A 13,694-nucleotide genomic window follows, 5' to 3' on the forward strand; every position below is an offset into this window, starting at 1 on the left:
GTTTGATCTACTGTGTTGTTGGCTGCTGTCAATAGTATTATATCTACTCTGTTAGTACGGTGGACAAGAATACATACAACACCGCAGTATGTAATCTGCATAGTCTCATCACCTTACCTAAGCCCAGCGGTGCCCTCACTGACCGTCAGAATCGGGCTCGGGGATCTTGGGTTATGAGGAAATGGTCCGAGAGTCTATGAAGTCACCTCCACTGAATACTACCGGACACTGTCACTTGGTCCTGTACTCCTCTCCACCGATCATTCTGTCAATTATCTTGATTATCCGGCCTCGTGTCCCATAACAGCTATGCTCTCAGACCCTCGCTTAATCCTCTTGTCTAATGCCTACTCCCTGAGAATCTGCCTCAAACCCAGGACTGACCCCATCAGCGGGAATAGCGAGCGCACCGCATGCAGCTGTGCCCATCGGACAAGTAGTCGCCGCACCTCACCGAGGTTCGCTGCAGCGGGATTGGCATGCATTCGAAAGAGAGCATTGTTGGTCGGGGCCATGACCAGCCACGTAAAAGGCACCATCGAGATCGTTGTCACCGCCGCAATGATATGGGGGAGTCCCGACCCGCCCGTAGTGCGCGTGCTGCTCGCAGTATAGCCGTAGAGCAGACAGGTTGTGACAGCCAGACTGGGCATCATCTTATGTCCAATATCATAAAGGCGTGTGAAATGTTGCAATAGTTGCGAGGCTTGAGTAGCAGTGTCGAGCACCACAGGGATGTCAACGACCGAAAGTCCCATCATGAGGCCTGCGTCGGCGTTAAGTCTCTCTACGTGGATTCGACATAGGATGACATACCCGAGAGAAAGGAGCCTGTAATGACTGCAGTCGCCTGCGTAATAATCACGGAAGCATTCTGCGGCATATTGATAGAAGTGCAGTTCGAAGGTGCTAGAGAATAGAGACAAATGCCAATAGCTGTAGCGAAACGATCGCAGTTATAGAGGAGCCCAGGTGCAAAGACGAGAATTGCCCCGATAGTCAGTTCGGTTACATCAAAGAGCTCGGTCTGGTGGATCTGGTCAGAACAAATCATCCCGCTGGCCGATTTAAGGATCTCTGCGTCGTGGAAACCGCCAGCATGCAGATTACTATCCAGACCCCTTTCATATCTCGACTCCTCTAATCTGCATGAAAAGATGGGCGAATCCTCCAGGAAGCCGAGCAGATATCTCTGCCTCACCATCTGCGGCTACCGCAAGCCGGGCATGAGTGAAGAAGACTACCGCCGCTATATGACCGAGGTTTCCGCCCCGATGACCAAGGACCTGATGGTAAAATATGGCGTCAAGCGATGGACGATGGTGGATTTGCACTACTCCCATTGTATACTCGGTTACTAACAGAACAGGTGCATAACACGACCGCCACCCGCGCGCTCATGGCCGAGTTGTGCGACTCGCAAATGACCAACGTCGTGGACTTTGACTGTTTCAGTCAGGTCGTCTTCGAGAGCCTGGAGGACTACAAGCGCATGAAGCAGGATCCTTGGTACAAGGAGCATTTGTTCCACGATCATGAGAATTTCGCGGATACCAAGAAAAGCATGTAAGTCACTCGTTCATGTGTAGAGGGAAGACTCACGCTGGTTGCCCTCAGGATGACGATTGGGTGGATCGAGGAGTTTGTTCGGCAGGGAGTCGCTGTGGATGGGATGGATAACTAACCGCTCTTGTTCTGTTCTGTTCATAAATAGGGTAGAATGGTAGATCCATGTTCAACCGCTCTGTTGTCTTGTCAAACCCTCCGAGCCTTTGGTCCGAGTGTCCTGCTGGCATTTCTTTCTACCGATGTAACTAGAATAGGTCGGGCTCGATTAATAAGAGTCCTGTTCATAAGTGCCCTAATGATCATGCACTGGCTAATAGACTGTCAGGCGTAATTATCTTCAGATCTTGCAGTCACACAATGATCACTGTCATCAAGTGGCTCGTCTCTGGCTGCTGTGCTCTCGCAGCCGTGACAACCAGAGCCCCTTTGCCAAAAGATTGCCGGAATACTCCAAACAGTCGAGGCTGCTGGAAAGACGGGTTTGATATTCTGACAGACTACACCGATCCCAAACGCGCCCCGCCTGGAAAGCTGGTCGAGGTCAGTGGTCTTCCGTGTTGTGCTCGTCCTGGTTGAATGGATCAGATACCAACGTGATAATAGTACAATCTTACCGTCAGTCAACAAGTCATCGCTCCCGATGGATACGAGAAACTAGGAATGGTGGCCAATGGTTCGTATGGTCGCATACGTGGGAGGACGTGGGAATAATGAGACTCTACAGGGCAGTTTCCCGGTCCTACGATCGAAGCAGATTGGGGGGACACAATCCGTACGACTCTACTTGCATACACATGTAAACTACTGACAGGTACAGGCATTAGCGTATACAACAATTTCACCGACAACAACAACGGTAGCGCTATCCACTGGCATGGGCTTCGTCAGTTCGAGAACAATGTCCAGGACGGAGTCCCCGGAGTCACACAGTGTCCGAGCAAGGTAACAATTAGCCCAGCGGAGTATCGGAGAAGCGACTGACCTGTCATTATAGCCTGGAGAAACGCAGGTATACGAGTTTCGGGCGACGCAATATGGAACGTCCTGGTATCATTCGCATTTCAGCTTGCAGTGTGAGTGTCCTCTGTTCAGTTCAAAGTATGGCTAGTAATGGATCTCAGACAGCAATGGACTCTTTGGTACGTAATCATCCTACGACAATGTGGCTATACTGAAGACGTCGCCAGGACCGATCGTCATTCATGGCCCGTCAAGCATGGACTGGGATGAGGACCTGGGGCCCTGGCTCCTGCACGACTGGTACCACGACGATGTGTTTTCCTTGCTTTGGGTAGGCGAGACGAAAAATCGAGGAGCTATTCCCGAGTCCACCATCCTCAATGGCAAGGGGAAGTTCGACTGTAATCACCACAACGACACGCGCTGCACCGGAACGGGTGGAGAGTATTTTGAGGTCAACTTCCGAAAGGGCGTCAGGTACAAGTTCACCATCGCCAATACGGGGACCCTGCTAGAATATATGTTCTGGATTGATGGGCATAACCTGACCGTCATTGCGGCCGACTTCGTCCCCATCGAACCCTATGTCACCGACGTGGTCAATGTGGCGATGGGCCAGCGGTATGAAATCATCGTCGAGGCAAACGCCGACTTCACGCACGGTTCTAACTTCTGGATTTACGCCCAATACTGTGACGAGGTCGATCTGCTGCCCCACAAGGCAGTGGGAATTGTGCGCTACGACGAACAGGACCGTCAGGACCCCCGGACGCCACCTCTCAGCGACCAGCATCGAGACTTTGGCTGCGAGGACCCCGATCTAGACAACCTCGTTCCTGTCGTCCAGCAGTCGGTCGGCAGGCGAGTGAACCGCATGGAGATGAAGGACTACCTGAGAATGGGCCAAGAGGGCTACCCCGACCCGATGAACTTCGACGGTGACCTCCACAAATGGGTCCTGGGGGATGTCCCGATGTTTGTGGATTGGAAGAATCCCAGCCTCAAGAAATTGGCCGTAGATGAGCATCCGGACTTTCCACCGGAGACCGTTCCCATCCTGCTGGACTTCGATACAGGCGACTGGGTTCACTTCGTCATTACCAACAACTATACCTTCGAAAAGGTGCATTTCCCGCGCAATCTGACCCCGGTCATGCATCCGATGCACTTGCACGGGCATGACTTTGCCATTCTCGCTCAGGGCAGAGGCGAGTTTGACCCGAGCATAGTCCCGAAGCTGGATAATCCTCCCCGCCGCGACGTGGTGAACGTCGATACTGGCAGCTATGTCTGGATTGCCTTCCAGGTCAACAACCCGGGGGCATGGCTGCTGCATTGCCACATCGCCTTCCATGTCAGTAGTGGGCTCTCCTTGCAGTTCATCGAGCAGCCCAAGAAGGTCAAGCCGCTCATGGAGGCGGCCGGTGTGTTGGGGGAGTTTCACGATCGATGCGCGAAATGGACAGAATATTACGACAGCGTGAACATCCCTGATAACCATACCATCGACGACTCGGGCATCTAGGAAAGTCCAGGGCCTATCTAGAGGGATTGAGTGAGCTGGAAGCTCACCATAACTTTACCGCAACGTCCTAATGAGCTTGGGTGAAGATATGTTTAGCTTACTGATTATATCTAGGTGACTGAGTGAGTTGGACTTGGAAGAGAGTAGTCAGCTGTATAGTTCCATGCCATAAGAATTCAGACAGGTTCTAGTCTGTGGCCCAATCTATCCATTTGCCAGTCTGGAATATTGCTGCGTATGCATGCCCTCAGTTGCAATGTAGTTAAGAACTCAAAGATGCCTGTTCACTCTGTCGATTTTATACTCGATTCTATACTCTGTCGTGGTATTGTGGCTACAAGTGCCTCTGTGCCATCCTCCATGGTGATTCTCGGGACAATTCAAGGTGACGTCGGGCAGATCGGGGCCCGCATGAACTCCAACAAAGACCCCTTAAATGGTTCTCTTACTACTGAACTTTCCCTAGACCGCTGCAGTAACGTTTTCTAAATGGCAACAGCTTCACAAATCCGGCTTCGTCCTCGCTTGGGCGTCGCCCGCGCCACCGACACCAATCCGGACGGTGCGCTGGAGGCCGCGAATCGACTGCTCCAAAAGAACCACAATGAACATCACATGTTTTGGCGGAGTGTTGCCGGCCACAATCACGTCGCCCACTCGGTGCTAAACACTCTGGCCCTTGGTGGCGGGCCCGGAGATCTCCAGCGCGCATTCGACGATGGGGCCGAGATTCAGGTGCCTATTCCGCCAATGGATCGTGACGCAGCGGCCAGCTTGAGCACCCCGGATCAGTTTCGGGCGCGGATGGGCTCCTTGGAACAGTATCCGAACTTCCTGGTCTTCTTCACCAAAGAGATAGAAACCAGAGGGTATCCAGCTGTCGTGATCGAGTACTGTTTCAGCGGTACATCCATCGCGGAGAGCATGTTCGCGAACCTCTTCGAAGGTCTATATCATCCGCTGATCCACCTGGCGCTGGGAATCGAATTCGATCAGCCCAGTATCGTGGCAGAAGGCCTCGCTCAGGCTGCCTGCCATGACTCCATGAACATTGAACCATTCTTATTTGGCACCGACAAGCTGGCCAAGACCCAGGATGCCCCAATCGACTTGAATACACCGTTGCTAAGTCTGTTTCATGCTGTGCGAGATAACGAGGTCCTCCGGGCCGCAGCCCACAGGGACCACGGTGACGGTGTGGCCCGAGTGCGAGATGGCATCTTGGGCAGGGCCCGAGAGGAGATCAGCTTAATTGCCGCGAGATTTCGAGTCGATGTTGATGAATTGGATCACCGAGCGGCCGAGATGATCAGCTGTGCGGCCTACCTAGCTGGGTCGGCGCAGCGGCCGGGCAAGGCGCGCAAGATTGACTTCTTCCACCTGCACGCCGTTACTGCCTCGCTGGGACTGATTGTGTTGCTCCAGCAGCCCTGGGTCACACCCGAGCAGAAAGCGCGTCTGATCGAGTGGAAGGCCCGCGTCGATCTGGTGTGGTATGCGGCCAGTGGTGCTGTGGAGCTTCGTCGCAAGGACATCGTGGATTACAGGCCTCGTCACGGGTTGACCTGGGACAGCCTTTACCAGGCAGTCCGGCGTGTGCATGACGATGGACACTTGGCCAAGTTTATCCGGGCTTTGAAGGCCGGAGAGCAGATCTCAAGGCCGTTTGAGCAGGGGAAAAGGGCCGAGGCATTCCCGATCAAGGGCTCTATGTGGCTCCGAATCGCACAAATGGCATATGATTCGAGTGCTGGTCGTCCAATCGAAGAAAAATGGATCTGGGGAGCGGGATTTGAGCCGAACTGGGCCACAGTGCCAGCAGTGTGAAACTGATTGACGTCGGGTAGGGTTTGACAAGTACGGTTTTCAATAGAATCAATCATTCGGTACAATTGTGACTTCCTAATAAGCATATTGAAGAACACTCCTACATACATTCCCAGTATAACTTGCTGTCCACCTGGTTGCACAGTTTCTGAACCAACATTCAAGGCTTACGCCCGCTTGCAATGATCGCAACGCCTTTCATCGGAGCCAGCCCATCCTTGCCATATTCTCTCTCCAGATACCGCATGAGATAGCTTGGCACGTCGGCCTCATACTGGTCCCGCTGCTCCTGGGTCCAGAACTTGCTGAGGATGTAGGGCAGGAGAATCTTGCACGCCTCGCCAAACTCTTGCACCGGGAGTAAGCATTGTTTCTCCACGGTGGTGATGTTGACATGATCGAACCCTGCCTGCTCAAATTCGGCGCGTACGTCGGACTCGCGGTCCCAGCCTTTATTGAGCATCGTATTGATTTCATCCATTGTGGGATATGACAGCTGTCCCGGCATAGTTGCAATGACAGGCTTCATGATAGTGCACCAGTTGGCTATGAAAAAGATCAGTATGTGTGCATGTACCTAGGGCCTGTAGGAGGGAAGTACCAGTCTTCCAGGTTGAGGTCGCTAATGTCCCGCCTGGTTGAAGTATTCTGAGGCATTCTGGTGCAAATGGTCGTTAGAGTCTTCCGCGTGATGCACATAGAAAGGGCAATCACCTCTCAATGCTGCTTTGTAGTCAGGGAACATGTTGAAAGCTATCGGAAGCAGTGGAGTCAGAATGCGAAGTACTGGATGGACTCTCCTTGCTTCTGTGCTCACCAAATGCTGTATACACATGGGTGTAATGATCACTGGGCAGACCAGTATCCTGCGCATTCACGATCTTTGCTTCCGCATTGTTCCACCCTTCGGCCTGCATCCGCTGCTTGGTGTAGTCCACCATACCCTCCGATAGATCACCACAGGTCAACTTCAAGCTCCTTTTATTTCTCTCGTCCAGGGTACGCTGAAGGGTACTGGAGATGGAACCCGTCCCACAGGCATTGTCCAAGATAATCAACGGTCTCTGATGGGATTTGGCGATGCCAGACTCAGTTATTAGTGTCTCCGCATAGAGCTCACTGATTTTGGCGCCATATGTGTACTGATCGGCGAAGCTCTTTTCGTGGAATACCTTCTCAAGCATGGTGTCGGTGAGTCTGACTACTTCTGCAGTTTGCAAGACAGTTTGGAGATCACCGAAATTCGTGTATGCTGGGCAGCAAGGACGGTAGTAATTCTCCTTCATACGTCAAAGGTTTTACGGACATGTCCGTCATTCTTCTCCTAGGCTACAAGGATACCCCGAATCGCTACTCTGCGAGAAAATTGAGTCCGCCGATCCCAGGTCGGGCGAATTGCTCGGGCGATATTCATGCACTGAATGCGGCACAGGCAGAGCCCCGAGACCGAGCCCCGACAGACCCGGCTGCTCCGGAGTTGGCAAGAGGGAGACTAGCCTCCTTGAATTTGGAATGCCACTAGATCGAGCCTAAGAACATCTTGCAGGGACGTGTGCCATTAAGCGGCGGGCGCATAGTCCTCGCTGGATCCAAGCTATGCAAAACCTCAAGCCGTACCCATTGCGACGTAGCAAGTCTCACATCATAGACAACAGCAGATGGTTTCCTAGAGGTGGCTGGCTTAAATTTACTACTTACGGCCTACCTACTTGTGGCAGGATATCAATTGAACCCAAGATCCTAGTTCATATCTTTCTCCATTCATCAGACATGCCCTATGCGGTTCTGGGGGCGACAGGAAACTGCGGCACTGCCTTGATCCAGAACCTCCTCCAGTCCAGCACCAGCAAGGTCCACGCGTACTGCCGCGACAGGCGCAAGCTGCTGTACTTGCTGCCCCATCTCGCCGACAACAAGCAAGTCGACATCTTTGACGGCAGCATCCACGACCTGCCACTCATTACGGAGTGCGTCCGCAACTGCCATGCCGTCTTCCTGGTGATCTCGACCAACGACAACGTGCCCCAGTGTCGCATGGCCTTGGATACAGCCACTGCAGTCATCCAGGCCCTGCGGATCCTCCACGGCGAAGGGGCCTCCATGCCCAAACTGGTCCTTCTCTCCTCAGCGACCCTGGACGACCAGCTCTCCCAGAATACTGCTCCCTGGGTCAGATGGATCCTCCTCAAATCTGCCTCGCAAGTCTACCAGGATCTGAGCCAAGCCGAGGCGTTTCTGCGCCAGCAGCAAGACTGGATCTCAACCATCTTCATCAAGCCCGGCGGGCTCTCGGTGGACGTGCAGCGGGGCCACAGGCTGAGTTTGACCGAAGAGAAGAGTCCGCTGTCCTATCTGGACCTGGCAGCCGCCATGATCGAAGCGGCGGATGACCCGGATGGACGCTATGACCTGCGAAACGTGGGCGTCGCATACACAGATGGGCCAGCCAGGTTTCCCCGGGGAGCGCCGATGTGCATCTTCATGGGACTGGTGCGACACTTCTTGCCTTTTCTTCATCCCTACCTCCCGGCCACCGGACCGAACCAGGGATTTCTGTGCTGACCGTGTGCCGCAAGGGACTTGGGAGAATCATTGGTGAGGTTGACTAGAGTAGACAAATCCAATGTATGTAGCATGCCAACAACATCTCCCGGTCGTCGTAAACTATCTATGTACTCGCTCTCGGGTGGTAAACCAGTCTGAGCATGTCTCCCATGCCGGAACGCGTTGGGCACCCCTTGCTTACTCCCCTTGCTTGGTCAGCGTCGTCGATGGTGACGCCAAAGACGCCCCAAATGATATTATTAATGGTTAACTAATCCGCAGGAGGGTTACATCCGCACTGTCGAACTATATATCTATCTATCTATATATATATATATATACTACTGTCACCCCACCCAGTTCTTGGTGTCATCCTGTACGTGACACATTTCTCATCTTTGTCCCCACCAGACCGAGACAGACACCGAGACAGACATGCCGGACATCCAACCCATCACAGTCTACGGCAAGGGTGGCCCCAATCCCCCGCGCGTGGCCATCATCCTCGCCGAACTGGATCTTCCGCACAAGGTCATCGAGGTGCCTCTCTCCAAGGTCAAGGAGCCCGACTATGTCGCCATCAATCCCAACGGGCGCATCCCCGCCATCTACGATCCCAACACCGACCTCACGCTGTGGGAATCCGGCGCCATCGTCGAGTACCTCGTGAGCCACTACGATCCCGACCACCGGATCAGCTTCCCGGCGGGCTCCAACCTCGCCGCCCTCGCGACGCAGTGGCTGTTTTTCCAGGCCAGCGGCCAGGGCCCGTACTACGGCCAGGCGTCCTGGTTCAAGAAATTCCACCATGAAAAGGTCCCCAGCGCGATCGAGCGCTACGTCAAAGAGATCAATCGCGTGACCGGCGTGCTGGAAGGCCATCTGTCCCGCCAAAAGGTGGCCGCAGACGGGGACGGTCCGTGGCTCGTCGGCGGCAAGTGCTCCTTTGCCGATCTGGCCTGGATTCCCTGGCAGGTCATCGTCACGGCGATTATTCAGCCGGAGGATGGATACACCGTGGAGGACTATCCGCATGTGAAGAACTGGTTGGACCGTATGATGGCACGGCCGGGAGTTCAGAAGGGGATGGCGGACATCTTCCCCTCGACCTGATATGTCATGTTATAGCCTAATGTTTAGGAACTAGCTACAGGATTATATGGGCGTCGATTTTGCAGGATGTAATAGAAGATTGTTCTGTTCTATTGGGCTTCGCGTAAAAGTCTGATAATCTCCGACGACAGTCGACTCAACCGCTGATGCAATTCCGGCTCCAACTGATCCCCCAGACCAACCGACAGGGGCGCGGGCGTGCCGTGAAATGCCTGCCCCGGCGAGGCACCCTGGGCTCCATGCATTCGGAGGCGCGGTCCAAGCTGATTCATCACCCGCTGGATACAGTGCAGCTCGCCGAGCACCCGCTGCCCCGCCATCGGGCCCTCGTCGAGCCGGCGGGTGGGATCGTGGCCCTGCTCGGTCCCGGGTATCGCGGCAGCGGCGTACCGGTCCAAGATCTTGCAGACAATCAAGGCCAGCAGGACGAGGAGGTAGCCGTCTTTTTGCGAGCATGGACATTGTAACATTCCCGTAATAGCCTCCGTGGTCTGCTTGTTCACTTCCACGACGGCGTCGATCGAGGGTAACGAGGATTCGATCTCCGCCTCCCTTCGAATGACCTCAAAATGCTTGAGGAGGTCAAGGGCGCGGATTAGGCACCGGCAGGACAAACGACGGGAACCGGCCTCCGATTCTCTACCCGAAGGGGGAGAAGCTCTCCTGCCAATTGTCGTTGTCGCAGGCAGCGACTGGTCTGGAGGGGCGGGATCCACCGGCTTGCCAAACAGATAGATCGTGTCGTCTGGAACAGCCGGAGGGCTCTCGCTGTGGCGACGCAGGTTTGGCGGGTGTTTGATCGTCCCGTCATAGACCGCACCACGGTCTCCAGACAAGGTGTCCTCGGTGGAGACTGGAAAGGAGAAAAAGTCGTCAAAGTCGGGGCACCAGGTGGTCAGTGCAGAGGACAAGCTCGAGTCAACCGTGGACAAGGGGCCCGAATGCAGTTCGGGCGTGCTGTCGAACGGCTCCGGCAAGGCGAAGAGGGGATCGAAGGCGTCCGGATCCGGAAGATTGCCTTGCGAGATCGCGGTCGAGGACTCCGGCGAGGGCAAGGGGTGCGACAAGTGGCCGGGCTCTGGCTCCACCTCGGATCGACTGTCTGGTTTGCGGCCGGGACGTTTGGTCACAACATACTCACAGACCGTGCCCCGTCGGCGGCATCGGGAGCAGGTCGGTTTCTCTTTGGAGCATCTGACCTTGGACAGCCCGCAGGCACGACAGCTGTCACACAGTCTGTGGAGAGCACTTGCCCGACGGGAAGACGCTGGGGACCGCATCCAATTCCGTTCGAGAACAAGATGGCTGGCCGCATCAGAGAGGATCTAGACGACAGAGTAGTTGATCATTGCAGGCAAGTTCGTATGGTGGAGTACCATATTCGACTGTGATAACCCCTGCGATTGTGCGTTGGATATACTCCTGAGGACTGACGATTGGAGAGCTGAGGCTGACGCAATCTACCGTGTCTGGTGCGATGTTACACAGGATGAGGCCAGATTGACGCCAGTCACTGGTAGAAGGAATTGCTTCCTTCATTTACGAGTCATGCAAACTCAATAATCTAGTGGTGAATCACCACAATTGCTACATCTCAGAACCTACGGGAACCAGGACGGGCCGGGCCTAACGCGTCTAGAATGTCGGCTTCAGTGGCTTAACATATCCAGACTAAGGGCATTGACGGGACTCGGCGGATATCTGAGCGTACGTCCTGCAAGGGATGACACATATCAAGGGACTGGCTACCCAGTCTCCGGATTGCTAATGGCTGTCGAGGGTATCCCTTGTGGACCGCACACATTTTTCTCGTCCAGCGAAGCATTTCTGAACCACGGCACCACTTCTTGACCCAAGGCGCAATTACCCTGGCCAATTGCCATGAACCACACCTGTTTGTCATGATAATGGAAACAGCCCTAGAGTCTTTTCACCAATTATCATGATTCCGGATTCATTTTCCTGTTGAACAGTGCTGGTCATACGTCCGGTCCAGCCGTCTAAATGCAGAGACAACGTTACATGCGGGTACAAAGACATAAAGATAACTCGAGCTTTTCACTAGAGCTGCATTGGGGGAGGATAGGGTGGATCAAACTAGACACCACAGTCAAGGAGTCTCGAAGACGTCCACTACCAAGGTCGAGTGGACCTACGCTAGTTCAGCCTATCCAGACCTGAGTTCACTATCTTAGGTTTGAAGGACTGTGGTGACCGTTGAGTATCAAGCTTAGTTGGTAGCCGTACTGCTTCCACATCAGGTCAATGTTGACAACTCAGTCAGCATGTGGCAAACGTAGTCCAAGGTGCTTCTCATGCAAGGGAGTCTCACCGAGTCTATGAGCCTGATACCGAGCAGGCAGGACCGGATCTTCCTCGCTGCCAGCCCTACACAGTTCCATCACTTGGGCGGTTACATCCACCTCAGACAATGTAAGCAAGACATTAAGGCAATCAGCCATTCCCGTGGGCGACGGACTTGGGCAGGCTCACACTGTTTCCGGCCAACGAAGCCGCACACAGGTCTACAGGTTCCTGCGGGTAGGAATGTCTGTGAAACACCACCCATGGACACTGACCGCTACAAGGGGGATCTTCAACAGAAGAGCGTAGTGATCTCCGTATAGGGTTATACATTCTTCTCTTGATAGCTATAGACTCTTAGCCGAACTATCGCCATGACCGAAAGCTTGATACCTCACACCCAAAGCCACGGTGGTGGTACAGGGCAGGTGGAGTCGATTCACCACAGCCAGTCGCCCGACACTGTCTTTGACCCCATGGACCATCTCTACCAGCTCGTCCTCCTCCATTAATCGGTCATTGGCCAATTGCAATAACGAGAGATCATGCAGCCGCACGCTGGTCTCCACCCGGGCATCTACAGCTCCCGGTTTGGGGAGCAGGAGCCCCGCAGTAAGGATCAGCATCGCACAACTGTTGGCAGCCAGAACACTAAAGTGCGCTCGCAGCTCCGTCAGGACGGACGTAGAAAGGATAGCATGCGGTAGAGGGCCCAGGTTCAGGATGTAAATGGCCGCGTCACGGACGCGCTGTGGGCCGCCCAGCTCTCGGATTTGCACGCTGCGGACGTCCTGGTGCAGCGCAGCATGGGTACTCCCGTTCGGGATTCTCGCTTCCTGGACGATAAAGTGAAGCATCGGGTGCAGCTGGTCGAGCATCATGGTGACACTCTGGGATTGCGGTCCAAGTACCTGCGAGTCGGTCAGTTTATACCCACTGCGACCACATCCCGGCTGTATTCACCTCAACGACGCAAGCATTGTTCAGATTGAACCAGTCCACGCGGCTGAGCACCTGCTGGGTGAGGTCGCGGGCATCGCCTCCTGTATGTTGCAGGTACGCCGACCAGCGCCGTTGCAACTTCGGCCGCTGCTCGCATGCAAAGTAAAAGGGGTCTCGATGGTCAAAGGCAATGTTGTAGGCGGTGTCAGTCTCGCTGGCCACCGTATCGCCAAATCGACCGGTCGCAGAGGCCATCTGCAGCGCCGTGGGGGCAGCCGAATCTGCCAGAAACATCACCGCGTCTCGTAGGGATGGTCGGCTGACGAACAAGCTTGACAGCGGGCTGTGCGCAACATGCCCTCGCTGGGGCTCCTGAAGGAACCCGATGGTGATTGTGAAGCGGATGATCCGGGCTAGCTGCGCCTCGGGGACGCCGGAGAGGCGTGCGAGGTCTGCGATGCTGACGGTGTCGGTGAGAGGCAGACAGGCCAGCACCTGAAACTCCCCTAGCCATTGAAGACACGAGAGAAGTTGCGACTGCACCGCCAGTCGCTGCACCAGGTCTGCCGGCTCCGTAAGAAGTATCTGCAGGTGATCGACATTGCTCAGCAGCAACCGTTGGATCTCGCGGATGGCCCGAGGCGCCTCTGACGGGACGACGGCTGGTAGACATGCCCCATCCACTCTGGCATTGCGGCAGTATTCGGCTAGCCTTCTGGCCGCAGCGGCGACCTCGTTGGCCCGGGCTTCCAGCTGGGTGATACTATCCATCTGGTTGTCCAGACCGTCTCTCTTCGCAAGACGCTCAGTGGAATTCGTACGATGGACCTTTCTTATAAAGTCCACCACAGCGGCGTACGCAGAGTTTCACCGTGCCAACCATATTTACTCCGTGAGTGTCTGATCTCAC

At 54.6% G+C, this 13,694-nt stretch overlaps 9 protein-coding genes across 9 annotated transcripts; 5 read left to right on the top strand and 4 right to left on the bottom strand.

Moving 5' to 3' along the window:
• Window positions 1–347: 347 nt before the first annotated feature.
• tpcL (anthrone oxygenase tpcL) lies at window positions 348–883 on the bottom strand (the record flags this gene model as incomplete). The annotated part of the gene is made up of 2 exons (XM_746293.2): window positions 348–766; window positions 817–883. The coding sequence occupies 2 exons, from the start codon at window positions 881–883 to the stop codon at window positions 348–350; spliced, it is 486 nt and encodes a 161-aa protein (XP_751386.2).
• Window positions 884–981: 98 nt separating this feature from the next.
• Window positions 982–1,684, top strand: tpcK (decarboxylase tpcK; the record flags this gene model as incomplete). Its single annotated transcript, XM_746292.2, has 3 exons — window positions 982–1,322; window positions 1,370–1,566; window positions 1,618–1,684. The coding sequence occupies exons 1-3, from the start codon at window positions 1,158–1,160 to the stop codon at window positions 1,682–1,684; spliced, it is 429 nt and encodes a 142-aa protein (XP_751385.1). The 5' UTR covers window positions 982–1,157.
• A 242-nt stretch (window positions 1,685–1,926) lies between these two features.
• On the top strand, window positions 1,927–4,309 carry tpcJ (oxidoreductase tpcJ; the record flags this gene model as incomplete). Its single annotated transcript, XM_746291.2, has 7 exons — window positions 1,927–2,109; window positions 2,173–2,242; window positions 2,294–2,341; window positions 2,387–2,511; window positions 2,564–2,655; window positions 2,695–2,708; window positions 2,757–4,309. The coding sequence occupies 7 exons, from the start codon at window positions 1,927–1,929 to the stop codon at window positions 4,052–4,054; spliced, it is 1,830 nt and encodes a 609-aa protein (XP_751384.1). The 3' UTR covers window positions 4,055–4,309.
• Window positions 4,310–4,543: 234 nt separating this feature from the next.
• On the top strand, window positions 4,544–5,881 carry tpcI (questin oxygenase tpcI; the record flags this gene model as incomplete). Its single annotated transcript, XM_746290.1, has 1 exon — window positions 4,544–5,881. The coding sequence occupies one exon, from the start codon at window positions 4,544–4,546 to the stop codon at window positions 5,879–5,881; it is 1,338 nt and encodes a 445-aa protein (XP_751383.1).
• Window positions 5,882–6,041: 160 nt separating this feature from the next.
• tpcH (methyltransferase tpcH) lies at window positions 6,042–7,065 on the bottom strand (the record flags this gene model as incomplete). The annotated part of the gene is made up of 4 exons (XM_746289.2): window positions 6,042–6,427; window positions 6,483–6,539; window positions 6,596–6,634; window positions 6,699–7,065. The coding sequence occupies 4 exons, from the start codon at window positions 7,063–7,065 to the stop codon at window positions 6,042–6,044; spliced, it is 849 nt and encodes a 282-aa protein (XP_751382.2).
• A 586-nt stretch (window positions 7,066–7,651) lies between these two features.
• On the top strand, window positions 7,652–8,548 carry tpcG (oxidoreductase tpcG; the record flags this gene model as incomplete). Its single annotated transcript, XM_746288.2, has 1 exon — window positions 7,652–8,548. The coding sequence occupies one exon, from the start codon at window positions 7,652–7,654 to the stop codon at window positions 8,441–8,443; it is 792 nt and encodes a 263-aa protein (XP_751381.1). The 3' UTR covers window positions 8,444–8,548.
• Window positions 8,549–8,860: 312 nt separating this feature from the next.
• Window positions 8,861–9,538, top strand: tpcF (glutathione S-transferase tpcF; the record flags this gene model as incomplete). The annotated part of the gene is made up of 1 exon (XM_746287.1): window positions 8,861–9,538. One exon carries the CDS (start codon window positions 8,861–8,863, stop codon window positions 9,536–9,538), a length of 678 nt encoding a protein of 225 aa, XP_751380.1.
• An 89-nt stretch (window positions 9,539–9,627) lies between these two features.
• Window positions 9,628–10,818, bottom strand: tpcE (Zn(II)2Cys6 domain-containing transcription factor tpcE; the record flags this gene model as incomplete). Its single annotated transcript, XM_746286.2, has 1 exon — window positions 9,628–10,818. One exon carries the CDS (start codon window positions 10,816–10,818, stop codon window positions 9,628–9,630), a length of 1,191 nt encoding a protein of 396 aa, XP_751379.2.
• A 1,128-nt stretch (window positions 10,819–11,946) lies between these two features.
• On the bottom strand, window positions 11,947–13,619 carry tpcD (trypacidin cluster transcriptional coactivator tpcD). The gene is made up of 2 exons (XM_746285.2): window positions 12,806–13,619; window positions 11,947–12,753 (listed from the first exon to the last, which is right to left on the bottom strand). The coding sequence occupies exons 1-2, from the start codon at window positions 13,553–13,555 to the stop codon at window positions 12,190–12,192; spliced, it is 1,314 nt and encodes a 437-aa protein (XP_751378.1). The 5' UTR covers window positions 13,556–13,619; the 3' UTR covers window positions 11,947–12,189.
• Window positions 13,620–13,694: the final 75 nt, after the last annotated feature.

This window comes from Aspergillus fumigatus, chromosome 4, assembly GCF_000002655.1.
Source record: "Aspergillus fumigatus Af293 chromosome 4, whole genome shotgun sequence".
Lineage (NCBI taxonomy): Eukaryota > Fungi > Ascomycota > Eurotiomycetes > Eurotiales > Aspergillaceae > Aspergillus > Aspergillus fumigatus.